The sequence below is a fragment of the Phalacrocorax aristotelis genome, chromosome 9 (genome assembly GCF_949628215.1).
Source record: "Phalacrocorax aristotelis chromosome 9, bGulAri2.1, whole genome shotgun sequence".
Classification (NCBI taxonomy): domain Eukaryota; kingdom Metazoa; phylum Chordata; class Aves; order Suliformes; family Phalacrocoracidae; genus Phalacrocorax; species Phalacrocorax aristotelis.
Genome location: NC_134284.1, coordinates 32,170,401 through 32,186,935, shown reverse-complemented (window position 1 = coordinate 32,186,935; position 16,535 = coordinate 32,170,401). Strand labels below are relative to the sequence as shown.

Here is a 16,535-nt window from a genome sequence, read left to right as displayed (position 1 = left end):
TAATATTTTGAATGTAGCATATGCCCCGCAGGGGCGAATTATCCTCCTGCTCCCCCAAGGGGCTGTATCATGATCTACCATTGACATAATCATGCTGTACCTGCAGGATGGAGAGGTAAAACACACTGCAATATTTCTAAGCATATGCACCGGCATCAGCTGCTTCACTGCAAGGGAAGTAACAGTGTGTAGATTTAGTGGGGCAAAGCCAAAGCTTCACCAAGTGTCCCTGCAGCTTCTCAAGATCCCCACCCAATTCTACACCAGTTTTAAGCACCATAAGGGCAAACCAATGATACAGCTAGTTGCAGGCTTGACTGTTTTACTAATTAAAACTTATGTTAAACTCAACATTGTTTTTCCATAGTTTCAGTAAAAATATGCTCTGTATTTACTGAGGTTTGTGTCTGCATCTGTTATGTTCGCAGACATATTCCAGAGTTTTCACAGAGGAACCATAATTCCATTGATGATGAATTTGGCAAAATTATACAACTCTAGGTTTTCACAAAACTGATATTCTGGGTTGAGACAGAGACTACATGAATAATAGATATTAAAAGAATCAATGAATCAAGTCTTTAGTCTTCATTCTTCTGAATTTTAAATTCCTTCTATTTTATCTGGGACTGATCAAAGAATTTTGCTGACAGAAATAATATTCTATGACTACTTCATGTTTTCTGCAGGATCATTTCTGAATCATAAAGCACCACCCAAGAAAAATAAAAATATATGCAAATGATGTGGAACTGAGGCAAGTGATTTATTTCATCTGCGTTGATTTTTTCAGATCTGGACTTTTTTTCAAATCAGCATGGGACATATTGTGTCATTTAATTTTCAGCAAATCAACCTCTTGGTTTCAAAATGTAGACTACAGAAGGAGAGAAAGCCTACTATTATTCTTAATTATTAATTAAACAATAGCAACATGCTCTTTGTTATTTCCCCTTTTTTAATTATGAAATAATATTTTTTTCTGATAAAGAGGGAAAATATTTAGTTTGCCTCTAAATACAGGTGGTTTACCAATCTGACTCAGCAAATTAATGTTTTTATAAGGATCAGAAAAATATTGAGCCTTTCTGGAAACAAAACAAACAAAAAGCCAAGCACGATATAACAAGGAAGTTCATCTGCAAAGCTCAGGTGAAAAGACCCTGAAGTTTTGTTGTGGCTCTCCCATATAAGCTTAATGAATCATGCAATCCTATAGAAAACCCTAGCCCTCGATTAAGGTATGGAAAGCCCAAGCTGCTGGATGCTGGCATTTAACAGGTGCCTCTGTTTACTTTCCAGCTACTCGTCTTCCCTAAAAAACCCTCAGATCATAAATACCATCAGGTGCTGAATTAAGAGTACAAAAATATCAAGCTCCCTAGAGACAAGTGCTGTGTGAAAGATCTTCCCCTGCCCAAACCTCCCCAAAAACCACTTCAGGAAGGTTTTCTGGCTTCTGTTACATTGAGCAGCATTTACGAAACTATGTCTGCAAGCACCCTGGACTCTTTAATAAGATGATGCTAGAGCCTGTTGAGAGCATAAACATCATGTACTGTTTATTCAGCGTAAACATGCACCTTAAAATTTAAAAATACATTAAAACAAAGCCTGCCTGAAGCAGACAGCAGCCTGCCCGGCAGGATCAACCGCTAGCTTTTCTCCCTCTAATCTGCCTACCGAGCAGCGTCACAGAGACTGTCTTTTGTCAAAACAAAGGCTGGATGCTGGCTGGGAAGTGTGAAGCCAACTAAAAATGGCTGAAAAGCTGTCCGAGGCGCTTGGGAAGGTAGCCAGCCCCACCCAGCGCAGACACCGACCTGCTCAAAATAAGCTAAAAATAAGCCCAAAAGGGAGATGCTATTGTTCCCCTCACCCACTCGGCAGCAAGACAACATCATCACAGTATTTTGCCCCCGAACAGCTCAGCAGAGTGCTTGAAAGCACAACGAAGAGATGAATTATTTTTTTTTTTAAAGCAACCCTACAGCAAAGCACGAAGTGGGTGGCAATGCTGCGGCCACCTTGGTGCTACCACACTTCTTGCCGAAGCTGCGTTTTCTTTGTGTCAACGCTAGGCTAAGCCCTCGCTATGGGTGTGTCCATGGGCAGGATGCACCGAGGCGCCCAACGCCACTGCCTCAAACCCTCGCGAGCCCGAGCAGGCACAAATTCACCGTCACCCAGCTTTCCTAAAGCCCAAAAGGTATGAAATCATGCCAGCGGCAGCCCGATGGACAGAGTCAGGGATGAGAAATGATACCACTAACAGCAAGGGCGGATGCTTTGGGGATGAGCTGTAAGGTGGGAAGGAAGGTCCTGTATCCTGGATGCTTTCAGGGTGAGACAGCTGGAGATGGGAGAAATACATTCAAAGAACAGAATTAAGGGCTTTTTATCTTTCTTAAATTACCCCCAAAGAAAACTTCACAGGGAGGGAGAGAAAACAGCATGCAAAGGCCCACAGGTGAACAATGCAAAAATGGATGGATCCTGCCTTTGCCTCCTCTGACATGCAGTCCTTCTAGCATGCAACACTAGAATAGATATAATACCCTGACATTTCCAGTTGCTCCAAAGACAGTCCATCTTGGTGGAATCGGCACTGGCTTGCATCTCGGAGAGCTGAGGAATTGCCGGTCCTTTCGTCTGAGGCACTGCGTTACCAGTCAGGCATTCCCGAGCATGGGTGGGTTAGCGGGTATCGCTCCCGTCTCCCCGCTCGGCTCCGGACTGATGCTGTAAGCAGCACAGGCGGAGGGGGGAGGGCATATTGTACGCGCTGCGGTCTCCACTGCAGCAAATCAGCAGTGTGATGTGGTTGCCCTAGGGAGCAGGCTCCTTTGAAAAGGGGATGCAGTCCCCTTTCAAATCAAAAGCTTGCGCTCGGCAGCTTAGCCTCCTAAGCCATCGAAATGGTTAAAGGCAACCTGACAGCAAAGAAATAAAAACAAATTGGGTGTGGGCGGAGGGGGGGCGGGGGGGTGGTGGTGAGCAGTGTTTCCTATGTGGCTGTATGGTTGTGACTATCCATGTTCCAGAAATTTCTTGAGAGTGATGAAACCTGGTGTTTTCTTCTTTTTTTTGAGAGGGACAAATTTTCCCCTACCCCTCCAGGTTTTGATGCCCCACTGTCCTCTGCTGAGCTGGGTGAGGTCAGAGAGCAGCCAGGAGAAAATCAAGGGCAGGATCAGACCCCAACAGAGCAACCCCATTTTGCTATCTTTTTTCAAAACTGTTCCAGAAACAGAAGAAAACAGCAAAGTACCCACACCACCGGGGATGACCCCTCTCCCCCTGCAGGCATGAGCACCCGCAGGCACCAGGCGGCCCGTGGGGGACCCCAGCCCCTCCTGCCAAGCCCTGCTGCACTGGGATGCTGAACACTGCAAGCTGCACCGACGTCAGGGTGGGCAGGGTATGAACACTGCATCTACCCGCTGCTCAAAGTGCTGCATAAACCGGGATCTGAGGTGCAAAGAGTGCAGGTATATGGGACAATTTGTCAAAAAGTATGCGCTCTCACTAGTAACTGTGAGCCCACTAATGGCTGAATTTTAACACCAGCCTTGACACTCCTCCCCTGGGTAAAATACAGCCCTTGCCTCAGCTTCCCCATCAATAAACTACTATAAGTAGCCTCACACAGATGGCATAACTAAGCAAGGGCCACATGGTACTTGGTAAATACTTGGAAAGAAAAAGCTTTACATCCATGTAACCTATTTGCCTTTTCAGATTTTAGGGAGTGGGTGGTTACTAATCACAAAGAAACTCCCTGAAAAGTCACCCATTTCACTGAAGAGTGACTGAGATACAGCATATGAGACTTGGTACAGTCATCTTTGGCAGAGCAATCCCAACTGGGGACCTCTCAGCTCTGAGTCTGTATTTAATCCTTTAGATCATGCTAGTTTAGGAAATATTTTTACTTTGGCCACGTTATATTGAGCTGAGCTTTTTTACATGGAAACAGACACCAGCGCAAGACACACTGGGTCACATCCATGTCAGCATGCAGAACTGAGTTTGAACCTCTCCGCTCTTTTGGCTCCAAAAGCAAACGGCCTTTAATGCCTGAGTTAAGAGAGATCTCCTCCAACTGGCAGTAGTAGGTCACTTATCCTTCCCTCAGGTAACTCATCTCATAAAGGAAAGCCAACATTTAAGGAGAGATTCACCACAGCACTATCTTAACCTTTACCTAGGAAACTCTGCTAGGGCTATGGAGGCCAATAGCTATTGTTCATGTCTCAAAACCGCCTTTGAAATCTCCCCAAAGACTTACTCTAGGCTTGCTTGAATCCAGCATCTTCAGTCCCCTAACAGTGAAATAATTAACTAATTGGTGCAGAACTGGCTTCAATTGTCATTGCACATAGTAAGAGTAAATCATCTACAAACAATGTTACCAGTCTTGATTTTGTGTTCTTCCTGGCTTTGTTAGAAAAAGGAAGAAACAGATTGGCAAGGGATGATTTCTCAACATGGACTGATTGGTTTAGACCCTTTGCAAGAGCAGAAAACATCCCCATTGATACATTTTGCCCTGCACACTGTTTGCAGCTCTGTGATGGGGTTTCCAGCACTCATACATAATACAAGGTATTTACAAGCAGTATTTATAAAAGAAAGTCATCGTTCACATGAAAATCCTCAATCCTGGAGTCCCTGAAGAAAAAACAAAGAAACCTCAAACTTAGTGCATCAGTGAAACTCATAGCTGTTGGGCACGTACCACCAGCAACACTGCAGTGAGAAGACACAAAATCTCTGCTTAGTCTCACTGTAACCCACATTTCTCAGTCAGGTATAAAACTGACTAATTCCCTTTGAACAGAAAAGTGGTCCATGTACATTTAACATGCCAGCGTTGTACGAACCAGTGGTGATTTCTCCTTTCCTTCATTGGTGGTAGGGATTTCTCTTGCCACAAACTTCAGGCCTTTACCTCCTTCCCCAGGCTACCAAATTAACCCTATCATCAATATTCCTGCATAAATTCCTACTTCCTCTTGGAAAACTGTCTCTTCAGACCTGGCCCATGTGATTGGACTGTCCGACGCTACTTCCAGAGCTGTATTAATTCATGGGCACCAGAACCCATCGCTTTACCACCAGTAACAAGAACAATGCATCTGTGTCAGAAACAGAACTGAACTGGAACATGAGATGAACATACTTAGAAAATGCGAACAGGCTAAGAAGGTCTTACAGCGTGCACTCGCTTATACCAGAAGCCGAGCGAGGCGAGGGACAGAGGCAGCGCCTGGCATTAACGCCGTATGTGGGTCTACACAAAAAGTTTAACAAAATCCCAACCAGCACTGGGTGGATCCAGGACTAAAATGGCAATTGATAAAAAATGCGTTTCTACAATGAGAATTTAAATTATGTATTCAGTAAGTAGTGAGCCAGAATGAGGGCTAAGCAGTTAGTCATCAATGACTGAGGGTAAGAACTGCTTCTTTGCAACAGAACTAAACCAGGACCACCAACTAAATACTTGCTGAGCAGGCTGGAAGGCACAAATAAGCACAGCCCTGCCTAGATCTTAAAAGGGTGAGACATGAACAGGTCAGAGATCTTGGCATCAACCGCAGGATACTCCAGTGTTGGAGGAGAGTTTTCCTGTGATCATGAATAGAAGCAGGATTAAAAGCAGTAAGTGGAATTTGCTCCCCTTCCCTTCAGAGAATTGTCTGTGGGAAGCCTCCTTCTGCCACAGGTTGTTACTGAAATTATAAGATGTTTTAGTGAGGCCACCTAAACCTCAGTGTTGATGGCACAGCCACAAGCCAAGTGGGCTCATTGGTATTTGCCTGTGAAGTAGCTCTGCTGGAGTTAATGACCCTTGTATGTAGGATGTGTGTGGTAAGGACTTAGTAAAATAAAGTTACCTGGTTGCTTTCAGCCCATCCTAGCCTCCCATTGAGGGAAACCTCTGGCCAAGTTAACATGAGCAGGGTATTGCCATATGCCTCATTTCTTCCCATCCGTCCGACCCCACCAGGGATGGCTGGGTGAAGTGCAGGCTGCGGCTCAGCAAAGGACACGGGCACCCTGCCATGGTGTGTGGGCCACCAGGTTTGTGCTGCTTTGCAAATACACAACAAGCCCTGTGTCAGGACTAGCTCTCCAGCCCTACCTTGCTTCCCTCTGAAGGTCCTCCCACTTCTACAGCGACCCAGCTTGCCCATGCACTATTCATTGAGTTCTGATGAGGTCAGAGTTAGCAACATTTAAGGCTTTTTAGGCAAATATACTTGAATTGACATAATGATCGTAAGAGCTCCGAAGTACCCACTTTCTACCACAGGAAGGATCACACATGGCCCTAAACTTCAGGGCTGCCCTAATAATCCTGCTGGAGGGCAGGGTGGAAATCAGCATTGGTTTCAAAGAATATTTAATGATAACAAATTCAAAGATAGAGCCGAAACCATTGCCAGTTCTGCTCTAAGTGCAGTGACTTTGAAGACACTTTGGACTGATTATGTTTTTCAGAACAGTGCTCTGCATCACTCCGCATCAACACATTGTGGGACACATTGAGGGCAGCGCCAAATCTGCAACGTGGTGCTGTAAGATCCTGACATTTAGCACTTTAGGAGAACAATAGCATTAAGCAAGATTGTTGGGTTTTTCTTCTAAGCTAATTTGTTCTTAGCATTAGAAACAAAAATAGAGGGGATGCTATTTAAAAGTTGCATTAATATGTCTCAAAGCTCTAAAGAGCAATGGAGAATTTTTGCCTGAGTACTCCAAGCCAAGGGCAGCCAGCAATTACATTTTCGTGAGGAGGCTGTCAATAGCAGAGGGATGGGCCAGATCCTTGGCTCTGCTCTCATTCTTCCCACGGTCTTGCACTCATTCTTGCACAATGCTTTTTCTGGGCTGCAGAATCACTCAGAGGCGCCTCAGGTGAAAAGGTCGTGAGCTGGAAGATACTGACAGCTGTTTCAGGTCTATCATTACTCACACTCTAGGTAGTAGATAGACAGCTCTATCCTTGCTGTCTTTTGCCTTGGGTCTTTGATATTTTCTCCTAGGAAATTGATTACTTTTTTTCCTCAGGTCTTTAGACCACAAAAGGAATCAATTAGGAGGTAAAAAAGACAATATGGTCTTAAACTAGTGCAGTTTAATTCTGGAGCCAAATACTCGTAACAAAAGAAACCCCGTGTCCCAGCATGTCACATAATGTTCCAGCTTCCATGAGATTTCTTTTACAAGTCTTGAAAAGCCTGGGTTTATAAGGGTTTTTTAAAATCATTAGTCAAAATATTTGGGTTGTTCACAAGGACAAGAAGTGTGTTTTGAGATGTGTTGCTCAGCTTCTGCTCTGCTGCCTCTTTTTCACTTTTTCTCAGCAGATCTGTTTTTCATGCCCATTTTTGCTCAAACGGAGATTATCGTAAGATATTTGGCAACAACCATGTGACACCAGTCAAGTGAGTGGGAGAAAGAATCAGGTGAGACAAACTTTGTACTTGCTTCCCTTCCCAAGAATGAGGTGGTCTTTCTTTGAATCCTGGTAAATTTGGGGGGAAGTCCTTAGATTTGGCGCTATTGTTAAGGAACAATTTTCCGTTTCGGTTTTTGAACTGCTCTCATGCAGTCCCTTGGCAAACCTGGCAGAGATCCTCTTCACCGGCCATCCCAGAGATGGCCGGCACTTCTGCAGTGCCATTTGAGCTCACTGGCTACTGCAGGCAACAGCACAAGAATCAGTTTTGATTTACTCCTGCCTCTTCAGCAGTGGATAATTTCTCTTGTTTTTTTAATGTTATCTTTGAACCATGAGGATCATAGAAATGAAGGCTCTATTCCTGCCATTGACCTAGAAAAGTCTTTTGATTCTTCCCACCGGGACTACTCTTTTCAATTGCTGGGAACCTTAAAACTGGGTGTTTCTCTCCTTTGGGGGAGGTAGTTGGTACATCTTCGCTCCTCCTTTAAGGTTTGAACAGTAAAGCTGATGAGATCCTAAAACTCTGGCTGACCTACTGCATTCCCCCATTAGAGCAGGTTCTTATGGCACTTGCAGCCTATTCCCATTTTCAAGCCTGCTGCTTTTAAGCCTGTGCTGCTAAATTTGTCTCCCTTACAGCATTGCTGGTGCTGCAGCTGGCATTATTAATTCCATTTCATTAACTGATCTTCCTAATGGACTGGAAGACAAAAGAGAAGACAGTCCTGAGACCACAGCATGTCTGGGCCTCAGGAGATCTATGTTCAGTCCTTGCATCTGCCACAGCCTTCCTACGTGACCTTGGAAATCATCTCTCTTAGGTCTCTGGGTCTGCTTGGTCTATTTAAATTTGGGGCATCATCTGCTTTTTAAGCTTTATTTCTGCAGCACCCAGTACAACATCTGCTGCTCTAGCAAAGGAGCCTCACAAATTTTTGCAATCCGAGTTGCGGTCAGGTGCTACTGGCTGTCATTCTTTGACCAGTGGAGATCAGGCAAGATTGTAAAGATTAATTGGGATTGCATTGCTCTTTGAAATGGTGCCTGCCTGGTGCTGGGCAAGGGTGCTGGGGGACAGAGGAGCCTCCTCTTTGGCTAAGCATGCTCAGAACAGATGAAGAAGACACACTTTTAGCAAAATCTTGAAGCAAGGTCTGGCAGCCAGTGCCTGAGCTGGGGAAATGAGGTCTGGACTTCCCCACATGGGTGTGCAACAAGCCACCAGGGACCATGTCCCTGCTGGGGCAAGGTCCTGTTCTGGGGGCAGAGGAGGTGGCCCCGGAGCAGCTCATCTCACTGGCTCTCCCACTGCACGGCTGCCACCCTGCAGGGCAGGCACAGCCCCTCTGAGCTGCTTTGCTGTGAGCAGGAGGCATTAAGGGGCAGAAATAAGAGCACAAGCAGGGAACATGCCAGTACAAGCACACAGGCACATGGTGTACCAGTGCACAGAGAGCACCGTGCCCTGGGCAGGCAGCCCTGCAAAGTGCCACACCAACACAGCTCTGTCGCACAGCAGCACTAGACAGGTCCTGCCCGGTCAAGTCCTGCCCTTTGCTCCTCCACACATCCAAGTCCTGGGCTGAGGCAGCACCAGTGCAGCCCCCAAGAAAGATATGCCCACAGAAATGCCCAAAGCCTTGCTTCCAGCTTACAGGGGCCGCCCCTCACTCCTGCCCTACTGGGATCAGGCCCAAGTTCTGAAGCTCCAGGCACCTATTCAGGGGATGTTCTGTCCAAGTGTAAAATGCAGCTACAAACTGTGCAAATGTGGCTGCAAATTAAACCAACAGCCTGCAGGCAGAGGCTCAGGAGACTGAGGTTTCATTTGCAGCAGTGCCACAAGCCGTTAATTCAGGTTGGAATTCTTATAAGCAGCCAGGAGTGCTTGCAAACGAGCTGTGGTTTGCAGCATTTCTGCTGGCTCCACTGCTCCTGCACCCAGCGCTCCTCCTGCCGGCCCAAACCAGGTGGGTGGGAGAAGGTGCAGAATGACTTACCACAGACCAAGATCCCTTCCCCAGTCCCTGTTCCCCCAAAAAAAGTAATTTTCTTTGGGGAAGGGAGTCACACAGCAGGCCCTGAGCAGCTCACCCCTCTGCACTGTGCTGGAAAGCTTCTTCAAGCGTCTCCACATGAACATCTTTGCATCCCCCACAGCTGCCCCCATCCCACTGTGCGGGAGACTGGAAGGATAAATGCATTAGTGGCGGAGGTGTGCAGATGCTGTGGTCATGCACGCACCGGCTCAACTGACAGACAATTGTCATGGCAACCCCAGCTTCTCCTTGAAAACAGCAACATATCACTAATACACCGCTGGATGCAACAGCCACAACTGCCTGCTCCATGGATGCGAGACACCTGGGTACCAAAATGCTCTCTGCAAAGAGAGGGATGGCACTCGCCACAGCTCTAGATCATACTCAGGTTGGCAATTCAGCTGCTAATATGGAAAAATCTTGGCTAAGGTTGCAGAGGAAAGAGGGACAGGTCAGGCAGGGGCAGGTTAGAAAGCAGATGCTCCTGTCCTGAGCAAATGCAACCCTACAGCGCTTGCAAAGGTGATGGAGGAGGCGGAGAGTGTGGCTGCTTATTGCAGCAAGGCTAACGGTGCTGCATGGCACAGAGGAGTGCATTAGTACTGTCCAAGGGGGAAAAAAAAACTGAAGGACAAATGAAGGGCATAAAATACTGGTGTGTAAGACAGGAATGTCAGTGCAGGGCTGTGGGACGGGGAAAGCAAAGACAGAATATGAGCAGGGATCTGGTGAGAGCCAATATGAGCACTGGCTAGAGAAATGCTTTGGACAGCGAAGCAGCACTCTGATTTTTAAATGTTATTATGGGCCTCTAGGGTAATTAGAAGAATTAGATCAGGAAATGATGTGCCAGAAGTGTTGCCTGGAAAGTGGTCAGAGTTGTGTTTGCTGGGGAAATGAGCATTGAAAATGCTTTTGTGGAGCATTTTAGGACATGAGCTGGAAGAAGAGCTCCACAGAAAGCTGTGATGTTTTGAGTATTGGGGGACTGGCCCTGCCCTGGCACATCCCCCTACGTGGGGCAGAGGGAAAAGGAAAGGTGGATCATATGTATATATCTTATGGAGGATATCATAGGCAAGGTCAAGCAAGCTTTCAGCATCAAATCAGCAAAATATGCAATGAAAATCCACAGCCTGGAGCCAGCTCATTAGGAACTTAATATCAGTCATCCCTAAAACTAGATACCTTATGCATACAGATGCAAAATGAGGAAAAAGAGAAGAAACAAATGCAGAATCCAGATAAACCCACTGAATTGGTGGAAATGGGTTTCTCTCTGAAAAACAGATACCATCTCTGAGCACTTGAATAACATGTATTCTCGCTCCCCGTCTCTGCACACAATGAGAAAGTCCTGATTTGGATGCTGACGTTGAATATCTGAGAAAAGACAATTTCATTCCCATTCTCAAGGCCAAAGGATTAACGATAAATTAGCAAAACTATTTCACATTTAGAAAACCAAACTAAAAGGCCTAAGGAATTCAGATTTCCCTGATGATACCGTTAAACACCACAATTCCTGATTGCTTCTGCAAAGGAATGATAGATCTCTACTCTGGGATGAGTGTGAATATATAATAGGAAGTTTAGAGTGAATTTGGAGATATATATATGTAAAATGGAATTATTTTGCCATCTTAATTAATAAGCAGCATGAAAGTTAACTGGACAAAACTGAACAAGGGAGGAAAATGTTTTCCTTATATCACAGTACATGTAACACTCTGCTTCAATAATGGATAGCACAAGGATATGGTGGAAGTAGCAGTAATTTCAGGGTAACAGTGTAGATTTGCAGAGACGCAGAAACAGCTCTTGTCCCAGAGCACTGCACACGAACAATGTGAGGTGGAAGGAGAGCTTACTACATTTTCTGCATGAATAGTGAATTCCCTTGCAACAGGTTTGGCTTTTGCAGGAACTGGGGAATTCCAAAGAGAATAGTAAAATAGGTCTGGGCAAGCATTGCAAAAGGTGTCCTGGGATTTCTGAACTGCTTTCCCTAAGTGCTTCACTCCCTGTAAATATTTAAGTACATGGGCTTTGCTGAAACTCCCTGACTGAGGCAGGGACCACGAAATACCCCTTTGTACTGTATCAGATACCTCATTCTTAATAAAAACATCCAGGGACCAAAAGCACAATATCTCTCTGTCCCATCTAAGGCTCTTGGATTTCATATGCCAGATACATAAAATTAATTTCTTGCAAATAAATCAGAGGTAGAACATAATGGCAGGACATTAATTTTATATTATGACAAATTCAAGAAAACCACAATCTTTGTATATGCAAAAAAACCAAACCCAAACCCAAATGCCATATTTTGTTTTGGATGAACCTCATCTTTCTCAGGTACAGGAGACGTGATCAGCTGCTGCTGAATGCCAGGCAAGTCTCTAAGTCCTGCTGGTCCTCAGCACTTGTGGGTCTGGGCTTTGGAAACCTCAGCCTCTGAGTATCCCCAGCTTAAAGCTAAGAGACATCAGCCCTCTGAATAAGGATGCCTAGTACTGGGAGCCAGAAGAGGAGGGATTGTACTTCATTTTGGAAGCAGCAGCTCTCACCTTTTCCAAAACACCTGCTTTTTAACTGTGATTTTTTTTTCCTCCTTTTTTTTCCCAGGTTGCCTGACATGTAAAGTGATCAAAGTTTCCTGTGAACCGCAGCTGCTAAGTTTCAGATAAATATAGCCACACTGCTCTGCATTTGTTTTCCTCAGGTTGCAAACCTGCAGTTGAGACCTACTTATTTTGGAGCTGGGAGAGCTGCTGCTTGTCACCACGTGCTTCAGCAACCGGGGAGGAGCACAGCCCTGCGCACAGCGTGCAGCTCCACACTGCTCGCAACACGGGGTCCAATCCTGCTCTGGCAACTCGGAGAAAACTAACCAGCAGCCCCTGTGATTCCTCAAGGAGCCCCCCCGGAGCAGGCAGAAACCAAAAGGAGGTGTGATGCACAGAGACAGGCTGCTTATAGTGGTGCACTGAGGGGATGATGGAGGTGGCCACGTCTGAGCGCCCGTGACGTGCCCAGCCCACACTGACGTGCAGGAGGACAACCCTGTCCTTTGAGGCACGGTGAAGCTCTGTGGGATCCAGGGTACAGATAAAACCACATGCAAGGGCAGGAAGGTCCTGGTCCCCCCTCCCTTGCCCATCCACACATACCTACTCAGCCCGGTACAATTTATTTTGGCCTTCCCATTAGCCAGGAAGTAATTACTTTGCACATTTGAAGTGTCAAAACCCTTTGGCACATTTCCCCAAAGGTAAATAATTAATGAAGGGCTCTGATTAGCGTGAATCTTGTGGAAACATCAGACAGAGCAGAATGACATTTATTTTTACCTCTTGATGCCTGAGACACGGCTTTGTTAAGAGGCCAAGGATAGATGGGCTTCCCGGCTGCCAAAATGGGAGGCTGTCCTGCAGCCGAAAGGGCTTGGGGCTTGCATTGGAGAAGAAGGTTTCTTCCCTGCTTTGTGCTTAGGCTGCCACAGACAGAAGCAACCTTCAAAATCTGAATGCTTTGCAAGTGATGGAAGATAAAATACACTTCTTTTCCATGTGGGAAAAACATTCTGCATAAGTACTACCCCTCAGCTCGTTAAAGGCACCACACCTAAGCAGCTTTTTCCCCCTTGCTAACAAGTAAGGGTCAAGTAGAAGATACTGGGTGTGCGGCTGCCAGGGGTCAGGCTCAGCTCCTGCAAACCAGCTCACTGCAGCAGGGCATGGGCTCCCACAGCAGGATTAGGCCCCATGGAGTCATGTCTGCAGCAGCAGGTTTCCAGCTCGGACTCCAGTGGCAGAGAATGCAGGTGTCCCTGCGGGGTGAGAGCCTTTCGAGTGTCAGACTGCTGCACAAGACCTGTGGGTGGAGCTGGTAGCTGTCACTTAAGGTCCATTTTTTCCTAAAAGCTTTTTCTTTCTGAACAATTCCCCATGCAAAACATGCCAGCAACCCAGAAAGCTGTCTTGAGCCCTGCCTGCGCCATGCAGGTTTGTGTGAGCCTCCACCCTTTTCCAAGCCCTCCCTCATTTTGCCCTCAAACTGCAAATAATCTGTTTTTTACCATGGCCCAGGGAGGAGAGTGGCTGTTCAGCGGACACAAGGAGCTATTACATGAGCAAATTGGGTATCTTTGGGGTCCTGAAGTGCAGAAGATGGTATGATCTTCACCTCTCCAGGGAGGAGATGAAGGTGAAGCAGAGGGATCACATTAAAGCTGAACTCTCCTCACCTCAAATGCCACTGCTGTAATGACACCAGCTCCCAAACCCACTGTCCCTGCCTTGCCTCATGCATTTCATCCCAGACAGCAAAGGGGCATTTTCATGTTCTCAGGGAGGATGCTTTCAACCCCTGCAGCAACACCAGGAGGCACCTTGAAAAGTTGCCTCTCCCTGAAGGGATTTCCTCCTCACTCGGAGTTTTGTACAAACAGGAGGTAAAGGACTCCTTGTAAGGAAAAGCAAATATTTTGGAAATCAGGTACTTTAAATCTATGCCTGGTTTCACCTCATCCAACACATGTTTCCATGGAAGCAGAGGAGGGAGCGGGCAGCCTGTGGCTGCAAATCACAGCTCTCACTGCCTGCTCCAGAGTCTGAAGAGACAAATGGATCATCAAAAATAAAACAAAACGGAAATTTTAAAAAATCCCTTTTGGTGGTAGATAGCTGATATTTAGTGATGCAATGTTGTTTTTAGGGACTCAGGTCCAAGCACATCACAGCTGAATGAAACCAAACTTGGGCTTGTTCTCAGAGGAAACGGAGTATGAGCTGAATAAAATGATTTTTGTTCTTCTGTTGATCACATCGGTGTAGCGATTGTGTGAGCACAGAGAATGGCAGTGCAGCACACAAAGGGAGTTATATAAATGGATTAAAAAGATGTTTTCAGCATGGTTTGGAGAAGTGGACTGCAGGGAGAGACCAAAACAAGGATGGCTTAGGAAATACTGATTGTTTAGGAAAATGGAAGGTTGTCTGTTGATTCAAACTTGGTTCTGATCCCAGGAGTGAGCCTCCTGAAGTCAGTCTGTCTGTCTGTCAGTCAGTCACTCTTAACAACATGTCCTTTGAGCAGAAACTTAGTTTTGGCTATATTCACAAAGTTTTCCTGGCCTTAAACTAGCATCTTGAGGCATCACCACATTCAAACAAAACATGCAGTTCCTAACAGCTTGCAAGCATGTTGCAAATACATCTTCTTGCTGCTCAGCCAGGCACGTTTCACTGGGAGTAATTACCATATATCCTCAGGTAAGAGCTGCCTCTTACCCAAAACGTTGCACTCGGCAGCTTGAACGCAGCCACTCTGCACAGCAGCTCTCAAGTGACTGAGCTGGATCTGCCCAGTCGCCTTGTGCCTGCTCCAGCGAGGTCGCAGGACTGATAGATGTGCAGCCATTATGTGAGCAAATGCAAAATGTCCTTCCTGCATTCACCCCCCTCAGAAAAATATATATCTGTTTTACAGCAGCCTGCCTTCTCCCAAAAGCCAGCGGAGTTTCTCACCAGCAGATTTTTTTTTCTTTCTTGACTACCACCGAAGAAAAATTAGACACACTTACAAAAACTGCCAATTAGAGAATATAGTTGCAGTCTCTAGTGAGTTAAAAATTCTGAGTTTTTAGTGCTTGTGAGATTTCCTCCCCACAGCTCTGTGTAATGGATTTAAAGCTGTTCTTTATAGCTGCCTGAACGCTGAATTTCTGAATACTGTGATCAATACTGTATTGAATACCGATACCTATGATCTAATGACAGCTCTGTGTGCATCTATTACTTAAGTTTAGTAGATAGCTTTCAGGGGGAGAACAGCAAAAATTGAAAGAAGAGGATCAAATCAACTTGAGTTGATTAGATACTACATCTGAACAGGGAAATAGGTGAGATTAAAATAAATCTATTGGGGAAAATTTAGCTTGGGCCAGGACTGACCCTATTTCCAGAGCCTGCAAAGGTTCCAGACAGCTCTATACCAGCAAATCCCAACAAGCAAACGTCAGCATTGCCAAAGGTATCACTCTTGCCTTTTCTAGCCTGTGAAATTCACTGCTAAAAGGAGGGTTCAAGCCAGCAGACCCAGACAGGGTAGGGCCCTGCTAACACCTTTATACACAGGCTGGAGGCAAAGTCTGTGGCAGTGCTGAGTACCAGCATCCTGGCAGGACCTGCTGTGAGTAGGGAAGCAGTGGTTTGGTTTTCACCTCTGGTTAGTGCTTGGTTTCTTTCTTCATTCTGCCAACAGGAATTGCCTCATGGAAATGAACTGGTACCGTCAACTGTGATAACCCAGGATTTCTTCCTTTTTAAAAAATACAGATGTCAAATCATAATAGTGATTTGTGGCTTGTTTCTACCTATGCCGTTGATGAGCAAGCCACTGAGTGTCCACTGGGCCCCGTGCCCTGAAGGTGAAAGGCTCCTGTATCATTCCCAACCCTGAGCCCACGAGGACAAGTTTTACAAAGATGTAGCTCAGCAAAGGAAGAACAGTGCACCTAAATTCTTGGACCAAATAGGAATGAAATGGAAGGTGAGCAGAAAACTAGCGCAGATGAGTCTGGAGGATATCAGAAAAGCATTTGCCCCTCAACAGTGCAGGATATTGATCTGCAGAGTCACAAAGCAGCACATGCTGGACAAGAACCATCCAAAATGCATCAGAAATTGGCTGAGGGGAAGGGAGAAAGCTTCAATAAAATCAAGCAGTGTGCCAAAGAGAGGAGGAAGGAGGAGGCTAGCAGGGCAGCTAGCGCTGGAGCCATGAGTGTTTACCTCGAGCTCTGTATCATTGACCTTGAGAGTGATGCCATTATCTAATGATGCCAAACTGTAGGAGGCACAGAACAAATTAATTACAAATGGGAGATTAGGCTTACGGTCTGATAAGCAGCTCATGGAGTTCAATGAAGAGAAGTTTTAATGAGATTAAGTGACAAAGCCATCACTTAGAAGTAAGCATTAAACAGACTACAGACAAGGAGAAAGAAC

At 45.8% G+C, this 16,535-nt stretch overlaps 1 protein-coding gene across 2 annotated transcripts in view; it reads right to left on the bottom strand.

Moving 5' to 3' along the window:
- Positions 1 to 16,535, bottom strand: part of RTN1 (reticulon 1) — a 120,005-nt gene that overhangs the window by 14,134 nt on the left and 89,336 nt on the right. The window contains exon 1 of one of the 2 annotated variants that reach the window (XM_075104191.1): positions 2,559 to 2,759. The exons of the other annotated variant lie outside the window; for it this stretch is intronic. Within the exon in view, the coding sequence (XP_074960292.1) occupies positions 2,559 to 2,619 (61 nt within the window). The 5' untranslated portion in view covers positions 2,620 to 2,759. Of the gene's footprint in view, positions 1 to 2,558; positions 2,760 to 16,535 lie in introns of those variants that run through there. 2 annotated transcript variants of the gene reach the window in all.